Source organism: Gracilinanus agilis, chromosome X, assembly GCF_016433145.1.
Source record: "Gracilinanus agilis isolate LMUSP501 chromosome X, AgileGrace, whole genome shotgun sequence".
Taxonomy (NCBI): domain Eukaryota; kingdom Metazoa; phylum Chordata; class Mammalia; order Didelphimorphia; family Didelphidae; genus Gracilinanus; species Gracilinanus agilis.
The window spans coordinates 54,082,566-54,095,831 of NC_058136.1; the positions used below are offsets into that span (position 1 = coordinate 54,082,566).

General features: G+C 39.3%; 1 protein-coding gene across 1 annotated transcript in view; it reads left to right on the plus strand.

Annotated features, from left to right (window-relative positions):
• The window catches only part of CENPI (centromere protein I), a 59,555-nt gene that overhangs the window by 3,601 nt on the left and 42,688 nt on the right, over positions 1-13,266 (plus strand). The window contains exons 2-5 of the mRNA XM_044682834.1: positions 55-223; positions 347-474; positions 1,629-1,828; positions 2,616-2,756. Coding sequence (XP_044538769.1) covers positions 55-223; positions 347-474; positions 1,629-1,828; positions 2,616-2,756 — 638 coding nt within the window. The remainder of the gene's footprint in view (positions 1-54; positions 224-346; positions 475-1,628; positions 1,829-2,615; positions 2,757-13,266) is intronic.

The following is a 13,266-nucleotide window of genomic DNA, read 5'->3' on the forward strand; positions in this document are numbered from 1 at the left end:
GTTCTCCAGCGTTTTGTTACTTGAGCTGAGTCCGCACACCTTTCTGCTTCGCAGGCTTCTCGGGTCAGCTGGGCGAAAGGCCCTGAGACTTCCGGTCACACCGTGCTCCCAGAAAGAGCGCTGGATTTGGAGACGAAGGAGCTCTCTCGCCGAACTGCTGACCATTCGATCTGTCTCCCACCTCTGCTTGCTCGCGCCATATCTGCACCGCGTGGGCAACCAGGTGGTGCAGGGCCTGAAATCAGGAAGACCCGAGTTCAAATTTGCACCAGCCACTTTCAAGCTGGGTGACCCTGGGCAAGTCACTTCGCAGTGTTTGCCTCAGCTTCCTCTTCTGGAAAATGAGCTGGAGAGGGAACTGGCAAGCCTCCCCTATAATCCTGCCGAGGGATCCTCTGATGTGGTCCCAGAGAGCCCCTCTCCTGAGAGGCCTACGCCAGCGACTGAACAACAAATGTCTCCCACATGCCTCCAGTACGTCCCCTCTTTACTAATGCCTTGTATGTACTTTTTTCATCTGAGATTTAGGTCAAGCACCAGGTCCTGCTTTTCCTCATCCCCTCAGTAGTTCTGTACTCACTTCCTGAGAAAAAAGTAGCATTACCTCCACCAACACTCTCCTTCCCCCCACCCTGGCTATTATTTCCCTGGCGTTAGAAAGTTTCCCTATTGGGGGTTCCCTTCCCCCCCACCTCAAAGCCTCCAGGACCCTGTACAGGCCATAACACAGAGTAAATGTTTTTTAAGAAAAGCTTGTTGAGTCATATTGATTCAAATTGCTATCTTTGTGCCCAAGGAAAATCACAAAGCCTCACTTTGCCCGCTCTGTGAAAGAGGGTTAGACTAAGTGACCTACTGTAATAATAACTCACATTTACATAGCTGTTTGAAATGCTTTACATTTGTTATTTAATCCTCACTACAACTCTGTAAGGTAGGTCCTGTTATCTCCATTTTACAAATGAAGAAACAGACCCAGGGAGGTTAAGTGACTTTCCCAATGTCTTATAGTGAAGGAAGTGCCTGAAGTAGGATTTGAACTCAGGTTTTCTGGACTACAAGTCCAACTCTTCTCTGAATCACCTAACTCCTCTAAAACCATTATCCTAAATCCCTTAACCTGAGCCTTCTATCTGTAAAATGGAAATGATAACTTATATTGCCTGTCTAATCCTTAAACACAATTTAATAGTTGTTGCCTGTTCAAAGGTCATGCAGTTCTACAAGTATTAGCTAGCTATGGGTCTGAGAAAAGTAAAGATGTCACTGAGAGTCTACTCTTAACTCCTAGCTTTGCTTTTTAACTGGGAAGTTTTACCCAAGCAGGTTGTGGGAGATGGTAGAAAAACAGAAAGCTTTTGAGAATAAATTCAGAAAGTGTATCCTCACGCTCGTGCATGATACTTGTGGATTCTTTTTCATGATATTTGCACTGCTGAGATTGTCTGCACTATTAAGCAACCCTCAGCTGATGGGGAACTCAGTAGACCGATTTTCTTACAGAACCTCTATTTAGGCCATAGCCTTTTTGATAGAGTTAACCTGTGGTCTTTGTTGATTGGGGCTGTCTTGTCATAACAAAAAAGAACATTCAGCTTTCAAATACCGCATACTTGTTTCCCCTGTAGAACTTCTGTGGCGGCGATGTCATCTCAGGAGGCTGGTTTGTCACCAGTTATTCCTGTTATACCATGCACTCGCTTAGCATGGAAAATGAGACAAAATGAAAGTGGCTTAGGGCCCTTCAATCCGCAATATGGACCCAGTGATGGGAAGGAAGAGTTTAAAAGTGCTGAATCTGAGTATGCAGCTCTGCAACAAGCATTCAGTAAGTATCTTAGACTGTGAACCATAAATCCCTCCCCAACTCTTCCACATTTCTTTATTGTCTTTCTTTTGATAGGCTTCAATCATTGTATAAAAACCACTTTTCAGTGAAGTCAATTTTAGTCCTCTTAAAGCATAGCTGTTTCTTTCAAAATAGTATAGCAAAGAAAACACTGCATTCGGAATATATTATTATTTGGGCAGTCTTTGCTTTGGGGGAAGCCTCAGTTTCCTCATTGGCAAAATCAAAAAGTTGAACTGGACCATTTCTAAGGACCTCTGCAGCACTATTATCTAACTGCTTCTGCTTCCTTTTTGGTTTCAAATCAGAATGAAATTATTTTGTTATAGGTTTGTGGGAGGTTTTCATGGTCAACTATTGTTCTTTTCCTGGAGGTCAGTGCTACCCTTTGATCCAGATATGATACCTCCGATGGCTGCTTTTGTTATTCTTTAATATACTTTACCACACGTCTTCTTAATTTTTTTGTAGCGAGAGTTCTATGCAGAATTCTTCTAGATATAGATGTGACAGTCATAGTGAGAACAGAATTTGTTAGAACTGTCAAGAGAAGTCAAATGAATAAAGTTAAGATTACTAACATTCTTACTTTTCAGTTTTCCCTGCTTAAAAGTGTGGTTGCTATAAAATATACTAAAAATGTAAGGATTTTTTGGGAGTTCACCTTTATGAATCTGGCCTCATAAAGAAGTCCCAGATTGCAACTGTGCTAAGGATGACTATTCAGAATAGTCTTTGGTCTTAAGTTTCCCTTCCAATTTTCTAGAGTACATCAGGAAAGCAAAGAAAAAAGAAGCAACCTTGGAGAAACACTTGCAGACTGTGGAAGATATTGCTTGGACATCTGGGCTAGGACCTGAAGACATTGACACGCTATTGGAAGTGGTACTGAGTAGTCCACTCAGAGGTATATAGGAGTGGAACCATTTTCCAATTAATTTTCTAATGTTTATGTTATCTCAACTCTATAATATTGTGTTCTTTGGCTTGTATTTCGTTGTTTTCCAATTTGTGATAAAATAGGGATTTCTAGTGTTGAAATTATAAAGTGACTATCTGTGCATATATGTACTCCATCTCAGCCACTGATAGCTTTACCCTTCATCTTGCCATCACCCACAAATGTACTACCTTCACATTTAGGAATTTTGAAATACCCTTAATTGACCATAATCTATAGACTTTTCACCTTTCCCTCTATCTTCCCTTATAGAACCTCCCTCTTCATCTGTGCCATGACCTCCAGGCCCTTTTTTCTCACCTAGGTCATCTCCTCTGCACTAGCCACTCCTTTTCCCTATATTAGTTCATCTCAGTAAACCAATTCAGTTCTCCATTATCATTCTTTCTTGAATCCCCAGCCCTCCTATATTGATGATCACTCTCTGCCTTGGATTGCTCCCACCTTTCACTGACTTCAGTCCAATGAACAGTGATGCTGAATGAAGGTGGAAAGAAATCACACAACCATTCTAACATGATCCACTATGAATATATGTGACGCAGCCTCTACTCAATCCTTATTACTACTAGGTAATCCTGCTCTACTTCACTAATCAACTCTATTCCATTCTCCATAGTGACTCTGAAACTTTTTCACCTTTCCTTTAGCCTCCCACAGCTCCCCTGTCATCCTCTCTCTTAGCCGAGAACCTTGCACATATTTTACAGACAAAATAGAGACCATTTGCCATGAGCTCCCTCTCCTCACCTCTTCCTTATCTCTTATTGCTTATGAACCTTCCACCACTATCTCCTCTTTCACCCCTGTCTCCCTCCTTACCAAGGCTAACTTCTCTACTTGTTCAAGAGATCCCATTCCATTCTTGCTCCGGCAGATGTTATCCTCATTCTCTCACTTATTTTCAATCTCTTCTCGTCTACTGGCTCATTTCCTACTGCCTACAAACATGCCCATGTCTCCACTGTCCTGAAAAAAAAAAACCCTCACTTGATCCTCCATCCCTGCTAAATAGTGTCTTCTATTTCTTCTACCATTTGTGGCTACGCTTGTTTAAAAGGTCATCTGCAATAGATGCCTCAGCTTTCTCTGCTCTCACTCTCTTAATCTCTTATAGTCTGGTTTCCAACCAATCATTCCACTGAAACTGTCTCTCCAAACACTACTTTGTAAATTGCTCAATCCAGTGGTCTTTCCTCAATCCTCATTTTCCTTGACCTTTCTGCAGCCTTTGACACCATTGATTACTCTCCTCCTTGATAATTAGTTCTCTGCTCTCTAGGTTTTTGGGACACCACTCTTTCCTTGTTCTCCTACCTATCAGACTGCTGCTTCGATGGACCATCTTCATGTCTTCCCATAAATTCACTCTAGAGGGTCTACCCATTGTGTTGAGGATAGGGGAGAAGTAGCTTTGGTTAGGTCTTTTTTTTTTTTTTTTAATTTTTTATTTTAAACCCTTAATTTCTGTGTATTGATTTATAGGTGGAAGATTGGTAAGGGTAGGCAATGGGGGTCAAGTGACTTGCCCAGAGTCACACAGCTGGGAAGTGTCTGAGGCCAGATTTGAACCTAGGACCTCCTGTCTCTAGGCCTGGCTCTCAATCCACTGAGCTACCCAGCTGCCCGGTTAGGTCTTTTAACATTTCGTGAGTAACAGTTCAGTCTGTCTTGCTTTTTCTCTTTCTTTTCTTGGATATTACTATGTTACCGACCCCTCTCCTTTTCCAGTCATGTCAACTTTATGGTATCTCTGCATCTCTGTTGCCCTTTGGGTCACTGGCAGTTTTGAATTTTCAGAAATTGTGTGGTTCTATGATTTTTTTTTAAGTTTTAGGGACCTTTAGAAATTCTGTGGTTTCCCAATTACATCCTTTCCTGCTCAGTTTCTAGTCAATTTTTGGCCTCATTCGTTGTCCAGCTAATAGATCAACTCAGGGGACTCCCAATCCTAGTGCAGATCGCAGCTGGACAACAGGTATTCTTCCTCTTGTTGACTCTTTCTGTGGGGATTTTTAAGAGTTTTGATCTTTTTTGAGTGGTTGTGGATTTTGGCTGAGGAATTCTTATAACATTATAACATATAACATTCTTATAACATAATATTTTGATGCTTAATGCAATCACTGTAGTGTTGATTTGAAAACCAAAGAATGTAGAGGCCCTTAGTGTCTCTAGGAAGTCAGTCTCTTCCTTTGGAACAGCTTCCATAATGGTAGGGAAGACCTTTTCTCAGCTTGTAGCTCTTTTAGCTGCATCTGTCAAGGACTCCTATATGATTTTTTCATGGACACAGGAAACACCTTGTTTGAAGGAAGGCTTTAAGGCTACATTTTTACTTCCCAAGGTCAAATGCAAAATATAATCAATAAACATAGTGACTTCTTGTACTCTTTATTATGTGCTAAATTTTGTTTAACTTTTAGCATTAATGGAGAGCAAAAGCCAGAACCAAAAAGCCCCAGAACAATAGATTGAGATAGCACTCCAGAGTGATTGGAAATGATCAGACTTCTGTTATTTACCACTTTGTTAAAAGACCCAAGACTGTGGGCTTTAATTTGAACAAGTCGGTACCAGTGCTGTCCAATAGAGTTTTAGTATTCTTTCGTGTTGTCTTCACATGACAATAGTTGGTAGCTTTGGCTCTTTTTGTTCTACTTTCTTCACTTTTCAGTATTTTCCAGGAGTCTTCCATAGTGGGGTCACTGAGGATGAATATTTGAGTAACTCTTACTTTATAATCCACTTGCCCTGAATTAATGTGCTTGTTTTTCCACATCCCTACCAACAACTAATTTTTTACTCTTCTGTCATCTTTGCCAACTTGATGCCTCAGAGACACTTTTAATTCTTTGCTTGTTAGCAGTTAGAACTTTTAATTCAAATGGTCATTTGTAATTTGTTTCTTTTGAGAAAAGCCTGTTTGTATTTTTACTACTTAGCTATTGGAGAAGGGCTCTTAATATTACATAGAGACTAGACCTGTGGTTTCATTGGCATAGTGAGCTTTTGAGCAAAGAAATTCCCTCAACGATGCAATTGTTGTCTTTGCTGCTGCCTATAGTTTCAGAGAGTTGCCTAGAGGTTAAGTACTTTGTCCAGGATCACATAGTCACTGTGAATCACTGTGAAGGCATCCTGCCTTTAATGACAGACCTCTTCCCACTGGAGCATGCTTCCTCATTTAATGTTATATAATGGTCTCAGTTTCCAATAGGTCTTTAAATAAATGGAAGATGAATGGATGAAAAAAAAACATTTTAAGTGCTTACTGTGTGCCAAGCACTGTGCTAAGATTTGGGGATACAAAGAGAAAAGTCAGACAGTGCCTGCTCTCAAGGAGCTCTCATTCTCATGGGAAGATAATGAATGCATGGCGGAGATTCCAGCTGTAAGTCAGGTGGAAGGGCCCCAGTGCATCAGCAAGGTACATGGTAATATATCTTTTTTTTTTTTTTTTTTTAAATATAAAAACCCTTATCTTCTGTCTTAGAATCAATGCTGTATGTTGGTTCCAAGGCAGTAGAGTGGTAAGGGGTAGGCAGTGGGAGTTAAGTGACTTGCCTCGAGTTACAGAGCTGGGAAGTGTCTGAGGTCACATTTGAAGCCAGGTCTTCCTATCTCCAGGCCTGACTCTCTCCACTGAGCCATCTAGCTGCCCCCATAATGCAGTGTCATTTCTGTTGATAAAACCTCATCCATTGATAGTGCCAAGGACTTTGATGGGAAGAACTTTCTTTTTCTGGGCCTAGAGTAGCTTTGTCTTAGCCAGACTGAATCTCTACAAAAGTTTCTGCTTGGATAAAGTCTATAGTGTGTAGGCTGTGGATGCAGGATCTTTGGTTGGTTATATTGTTGTTCCCAGGGCTTTGGAGTTCACCTGCCTGTAAGTGACAATTGGTAGTGATGGCTCCTTAGATAGCAGGCCACTTCTCTCCAGATTTTTTCTTTAGTGTCTTTTATTCAAGCATCTTCTATTCTCTATACCTTTTGGTCATCTATGTGACCAAAGCTGTGGTTTGCCTCCTCCTTTCTCATTTTTTATCAAGAATACCCTTGTTTCACATGGAGATGATTATCATAGGAAAGTTTCATGTGATGGCCTTGATGTCCCTTGTCTGATACCTTAGAAATCAGTGCCTCGGTGCCTCTGAAGCTGGGTTCCAAGTTGTGAAGAGACCAAAGGAGGTAATTCCACTTTCGTCAGTGATGAAAATAGATGATTAGAGAAATATTGGCATATTCGTTTGACTTTTTCTATCTGTCATCCTTCCACTTTCCTTTATAAACATCCTTCAGATGATCTGGCTTATTAGGTCACATTCCCAACTTTATGCCAACTCCTTTTTTTTTTCTACCTTTCTTTTGATGTTCATACAAACACACTCTCATGAGACTTTGCAAATCACTTAATATTCTAAGGCCTCTGCTTATATAGGTTGATTGAGCTATTACATATGCACACAGTTTCTTCTCATCTTTATCTTGTAGTTTCATATTAACCTTGACCTTTTGTTCTACCTATTTCATTTGACTGGCACACAGCTGATTAGAAAATGACTCCCACGTAGATAATCAGCTATTTCCTGTCAGGTTATAGTTAATCTCATATTTTTGTAGCAATGATTGTTACTTATAGCTAAACCTTTGTGATTCTCATGAACGAATGTAAAAGCATTTATTAAGCCCTGTGTGCCAGGCATTGTGCCAAGCACAGGGAATACAAAAACAAAAATTAAGAAAGTCCCTGCCCTCAAGGAGCTCACATTCTAATAGGAACAGACAGCATAAGACTATTTTGGTTTGGAAAGCTATTGGAATGATAAGTAGGACTCTGAGGGACAAAATTGACACAGTAATAGTGGCAGTATTATTTGGTTTATGGTTCTAGATAGAAGTCTTCATGCTAAATAAGCATGAGGCTTCTGAGTAATCTATAAGCTTTTTTACCTCTCTCATTTCTTAATCCTGGACTCTATTCTTCACTGTTTGGGGCTAGCCTTTGTGCCCACCTTTGATTTAAAGTTGCTAAGCATCAAATGTATTTAGTAACCTAGCTGTTCTTGTCAAGTTCATCTTAGAAATTCTCTTCATCCTTCACAGCAGATATTGGTATAGAAGCTAGTTATGTTCAGGATTGCCTTTTTCCTTATTATGAGCTCTGCTAGGCTAGATGTTAAGTGAGCCAGAAATTTCTTGTTGCTTTTGGGCACATGATAAAACCATCTCCTCCATTTGCTTCTTGAAGTAGAGCCTGTGAGCCTTCTTTCCACTTAGCTGCAACTTCATTTCCATATTTGGTTTCATTTACAGTAAGAATGTCAGTATTTTAAGAATTATTCTTTTTTTATGCTGAACTTAAATATCAAATACAATGGACATTTCTGTATACATAGCAGAATGGAAAAAGAAGATTGTGTAGGAAACTGTCCATTTATTTTAAGAAAGTCAATATTGATACTGTTGCTGTGGCCAAAGAATTCTTCTCTTTCTTAGGTAGGCTGACTCTCAGACAACAGACAAGGTCTGTCACTGGAAATGTTTTCCAAGCCTTTCTGTCTTGCTCTTCTGGAGGTGGTCCCTTCTATCAAGGTCATTCTTAAAATATGATGCCTAGAATTGTACAGAACACTTCAGATGTGGCATTCCTAGGGCCAAGCACAGCAGGATTATCACCTTGTCTGACCTCTTGTAATGCAGTGTAAGATCATGGTGGCTTAATTCTTCTTCACACTTTGACATCTTGGACCCCTGCAGTGGTCAGTCTGGTGAAACCAGATATAGACAGACCTCTGCTCAGAATTAAGGATTGTTACCTACATTCATAATTGAAGGAAAGGCTACATTCCAGTTAGAGCTTAGTTAAAATAAAGATGTAAATTTTTTCCTGGCCAAGCTCAGGGATTCTCCCTGAAATCTGTCCATGGATCCCTTATTGAGTCTTTACCCTAGGTTAAGAACCCTTAAATCCACCTCTTTGGCTGTCCTATCAATCCTTTGGCTCGTTGGAGTTGTTTACTGAAAGACCCAAATCTTTTTCTGATGACTTGTTCAGTGATCTTGTATTTGTGAAGGTGATTTTTTTTTAACCTAAGTATAAGACTTCCTATTATACCTATTAAATTCCATTTTGTCTGATTCAGCCCATTGTGCTAACTTATTCTTTGGATCCAGATTTTGTCATGTGATCCTTTTCACTATTTTCTATATGCGACATTCCATTTCCTATCTCTGTACACAGAGGTTAACACAGGTTAACCCCTGGGCTTAGAATTCTCTTCCTCCTTACAGTTTAACTCTTGGGATCCCTGCTTTCTTTCAAGGCTCAATTTAAGTGCCACTCCCTCCTAAAAGCCTTTTCTAATTTCCCTGCACTCCAGTTGATAATGCTCTTCCATTTCATCTTGAAATTATTGTGTCTATTTTCTATTTACTTAGCTGTGTTCATATATTCTTCCCAGTAGGTCAGCTCTTTGGTGGGGAGGACTATTGGGTTTTTTCTCTGCGTTCCTTGCAGTTGGCAATTAGTACAAGACAGCTCTCTGCATCTCCCTTACTCCTCTGTGATCCTAAACATTCTTATTTCCTTTAGCTGATGCTTAAATGTCATTGCCTCAAGGTGCTTCATTAAACCTGGTTGCCTCCTTTGGATACTTTCTAGCTTTCCAACATCTTTCCTAAAATGTAGATGCCACATGTGGGGTGATGAGGGCAGAGTATAGCAGGACTCTTACTTCTCCAATTCTTGGAAGTTATGCCTTTCAGAAGACAGTGATCACGGCGATTAGCAAATCATATTCCTTGGCTGCTATACTACATTGTCAGCTCACATGGATATTGTAGTCCCATAAAACCTTGAGATCTTTTCTCACATAGACTGTTAGCTAGCTATACATCCCTCACCTTGTGCTTGTAGAGTTTTTGAATGCAAGTATATGATTTGAAATTTAATAGAAAGTAATAGGACCATATCAGCTTCAGTCTAGTGTTCTAGTCTGTTATGATCTTTTTGCATCCTAACTCTTTTGTGGAGTGCGTGTTAGCCCTTCCAGTTGTGTGTCATCTGTAGACTTCATGTGCATTCCGTCTTTGCCTCTATCTGAGTCATTGATGAAAGTGTTGGACGGCTGTAAGCTGTAAGCCCAGCCCAGCTAGACCCCTGGGCCATTCTTTTGGAGACTCTTTATTCTAAGTTGACCGTGAATTGTTCATTTTCTCTGGCCATTCGTTCACTTCCAAGTCTGTTTAATTTTACTATCATCTGTCCTACACCTCTCCATCAATAATAAAATGAGAGCCTCACACTCTTCTTAGTTGTATGACCCTGGGTAAAAGCCACTTAAGTCGAATTATCTAGCTGTTAGCACTCTTCTGTTTTGGAACCAATACTTAATATTGATTCTAAGACTGAAGGTGAGGGTTAAAAAAAAATAGAATGATAGACTTTCAGATTCTTTGCTAAAAACACAAGGTTGTGGAGTACTATTGCATTGTAAGAAATGATGAGGCAGTGATGGGCAAACTACGGCCTGGATTGGGCCTGCGGGGAATAGTTTGCGCATCACTGGAAGCTATTCTGAAAAGCATGAACATTCAAATCAACTACAAAGGACTTATGAAGGAAGATGCTCTCCACTTCCAGAGAAAGAATTGATATATGGAAGTATGTATTATATGGTTCCATATATAATATCTATATCAAATGTTGGCCTTTTCTAATGGGAGCTTGGGAGAGTAGGAGGGAAGATAACTCAGAATTTTAAATGTAACCCCCCAAAATGAAATAAAAATACTAGGTAGTCTAGATTGATACCATTCTCCTAATAATACCAGATTAATAGCCTTCTCAAAAAAAGGAAGAAGGAGAAGGAAAAAAGGAAGAAGTTAATCTAGCATGACTTTTTTTTTTCATGAAATCCCTTCTCAGAGATTTTTTTCTGGGTTATACATGTATTATCATGCAAAATATTTTTCCATATTCATTTTTGTAAGTGAAAAATCTTATAAAACCAAAACCCTAAATCATATACCTGAATAAACAAGTGATAAATTGTATGTTTTCATCTGCATTTCTGTTCCACCAGTTCTTTCCCTGGAGGTGGTTAGCATTTCTTTTTCATAAGTCCCTCAAAATTGTCCTGGATCATTGTATTGCTATTAGTAGCAAAGTCTATCACATTTGATCATTCTGAGGTATTTTTCTTACTGTACACAGTGTTCTCCTGATTCTGCTTATTTCATTCTGCATCAGTTCACGTAGGCCTTTCCTGCTCTTTCTGAAATCATCCTGTTCATCATTTCTTATAGCAAAATAGTATTCCATCACCATCAGATACCACAGTTTGTTCAGCCTTTCCTCAATTGAGGGACATTCCTTTAATTTTCAGTTCTTTGCTACCACAAAAAGCACAGCTATAAATATTTTTGTACAAACATGTTCTTTCACATTTTTCCTTAATCTCTGGGATACAAGCCTAGTAGTGGTATTACTGAATCAAAATGTATGGCATGCCTTGTTCTTGAAGAAGCGTCGTCAGGTGGTACTTTGTGACCACTCTTTAATAATCTATTTCCAAATTTGTTAGGGCTCAACGTGAAACTTATTGGCCTGTGGTTTGCAGATTCCATTCTCTTCTGTTTGGAAAATTGGAACATTTGCCTTTCTCTAGCCTTCTCAGTGCTCCTGTGCCTCTCCAAAATCACTAGCAGTGGCTCAGAAGGCATCTCCATTAGTTTCTTTAGAACCTTTGGTTGGAACTGAACAGATCTAGGTGGCTTGAACTCCAGAAGGGCAGCATGCTGCTCCCTTATTCTCTCCTTACTTATCTTCAGCATCAGATTTCTCTTAGCTTTATTTATTTTGTCCTTTCCAGGTTAGAGATCACTCTGTTTTCCAGAAAAAATGGAAGTGACAATCCAGTGCTTCTGCCTTCTTTCTATTACCATGGCACAATCTACCCTGAGTAGGAATTTGGATCCTTCCTTAATCCTCTTCATTTCCCGTATCAATTTTTTTAGACAACAGTTTATGGTAGGATTTTGGCTTCTAATCCACTCTGCTATTTGCTTCCATTTTATGGGCAAGTTCATCCCAATCACATTCAGAGTTATAATTATCAGTTGTGTATTCACCAACATTTTGGTATCCTCTCCTAGTTCTACCCCCTTCTTCTTACACTATTTCCTTTTAAACCAGTGTTTTGCTTTAAGCCAGTAACCCTTGTCCCCTCCCTTGATTTACTTCCCTTTCTACCCCCTCCCTTATTATTCCCCTCTTTTTATTTTTAAGGTCTAATGAATTCCCTCCCTCTTCTGACCTCCACACTCCCCTACTCCCCTTGGTTTATCCCTTCTGACTTTCTCAGTAGGGTTAGATAGAGTTTTATATCCCAATGGCTATAGCTACTCTTCCCTCTCAGGGTTAATTCCACTGAGAGTAAGGTTTAAATATAACCTCTTAATGCTCTCTTCCTCTCCTTCTTATAATAGTATTCATCCCTTCCCCTTCCCATGCCCTCTTCATGTGTAATAGAATATCCTATTTTTCTTATTCATTCAAGTTTCTCTTGGTGTCCTCTACTATTCACCCCCTCTTTCCCACCCCCCCCCATATCATCTTAGACCATTTAGTATTCCAACCTCTCCCTATGAATAATTCTTCTAATTACTATAATAGTGAATAGAGTTCACTACAGAGAATTATACATAACATTTTCTCCACATAGGAATACAAATAATTAGATCTTATTGAAGCCCTTAAAGAGGCAAATTTAAAAAATAAGAGTTTGCTTACTTTCCCTTCTGTTTCTTATTTACCTTTTCATGTTTTTCTTGATTTTTGTGGTTGGATATCAGACTTTCCATTTAGTCTTGGTCTTTTCCATGCAAATACTTGGAAATCTTCTATCTTGTTGAATGCCCAAACTTTCCCTGGAAGTATATAGTCAGTTTTGATGGGTAGGTGATCCTTGGTTGTAGACCCAGTTCTCTTGCCTTTCTGAATATCATATTCCAAGCCTTGCAGTCTTTTAGTGTAGAGGCCGCCAGATCCTATGTGATCCTGATTGGTGCTCCTTGATATCAGAATTGTCTCTTTCTGGCTTCTTGTAAAAAAAAAAAAAAAAAAAATTTTTTTTTTATTTTTACTTGGAAGCTCTTGAATTTGGCTATTATATTCCTGGGGGTTGTCTTTTCAGGGTCTAGTGTAGAGGATGATCTATGGATCCTTTCAATGTCTATATTGCCTTCTTGTTTTAGAACTTCAGGGCAGTTTTGCTGAATAATTTCTTTTAGTATGGAGTCCAAATTTCTATTAATTTCTGCTTTTTCAGGAAGACCAATGATTCTCAAATTGTCTCTTCTAGACTTTTCTTGATCTGTCAATTTCTCATTGAGATATTTCATGTTTCCTTCTATTTTATCAGTCTTTTGACTTTGTTTTATTTGTTCTTGC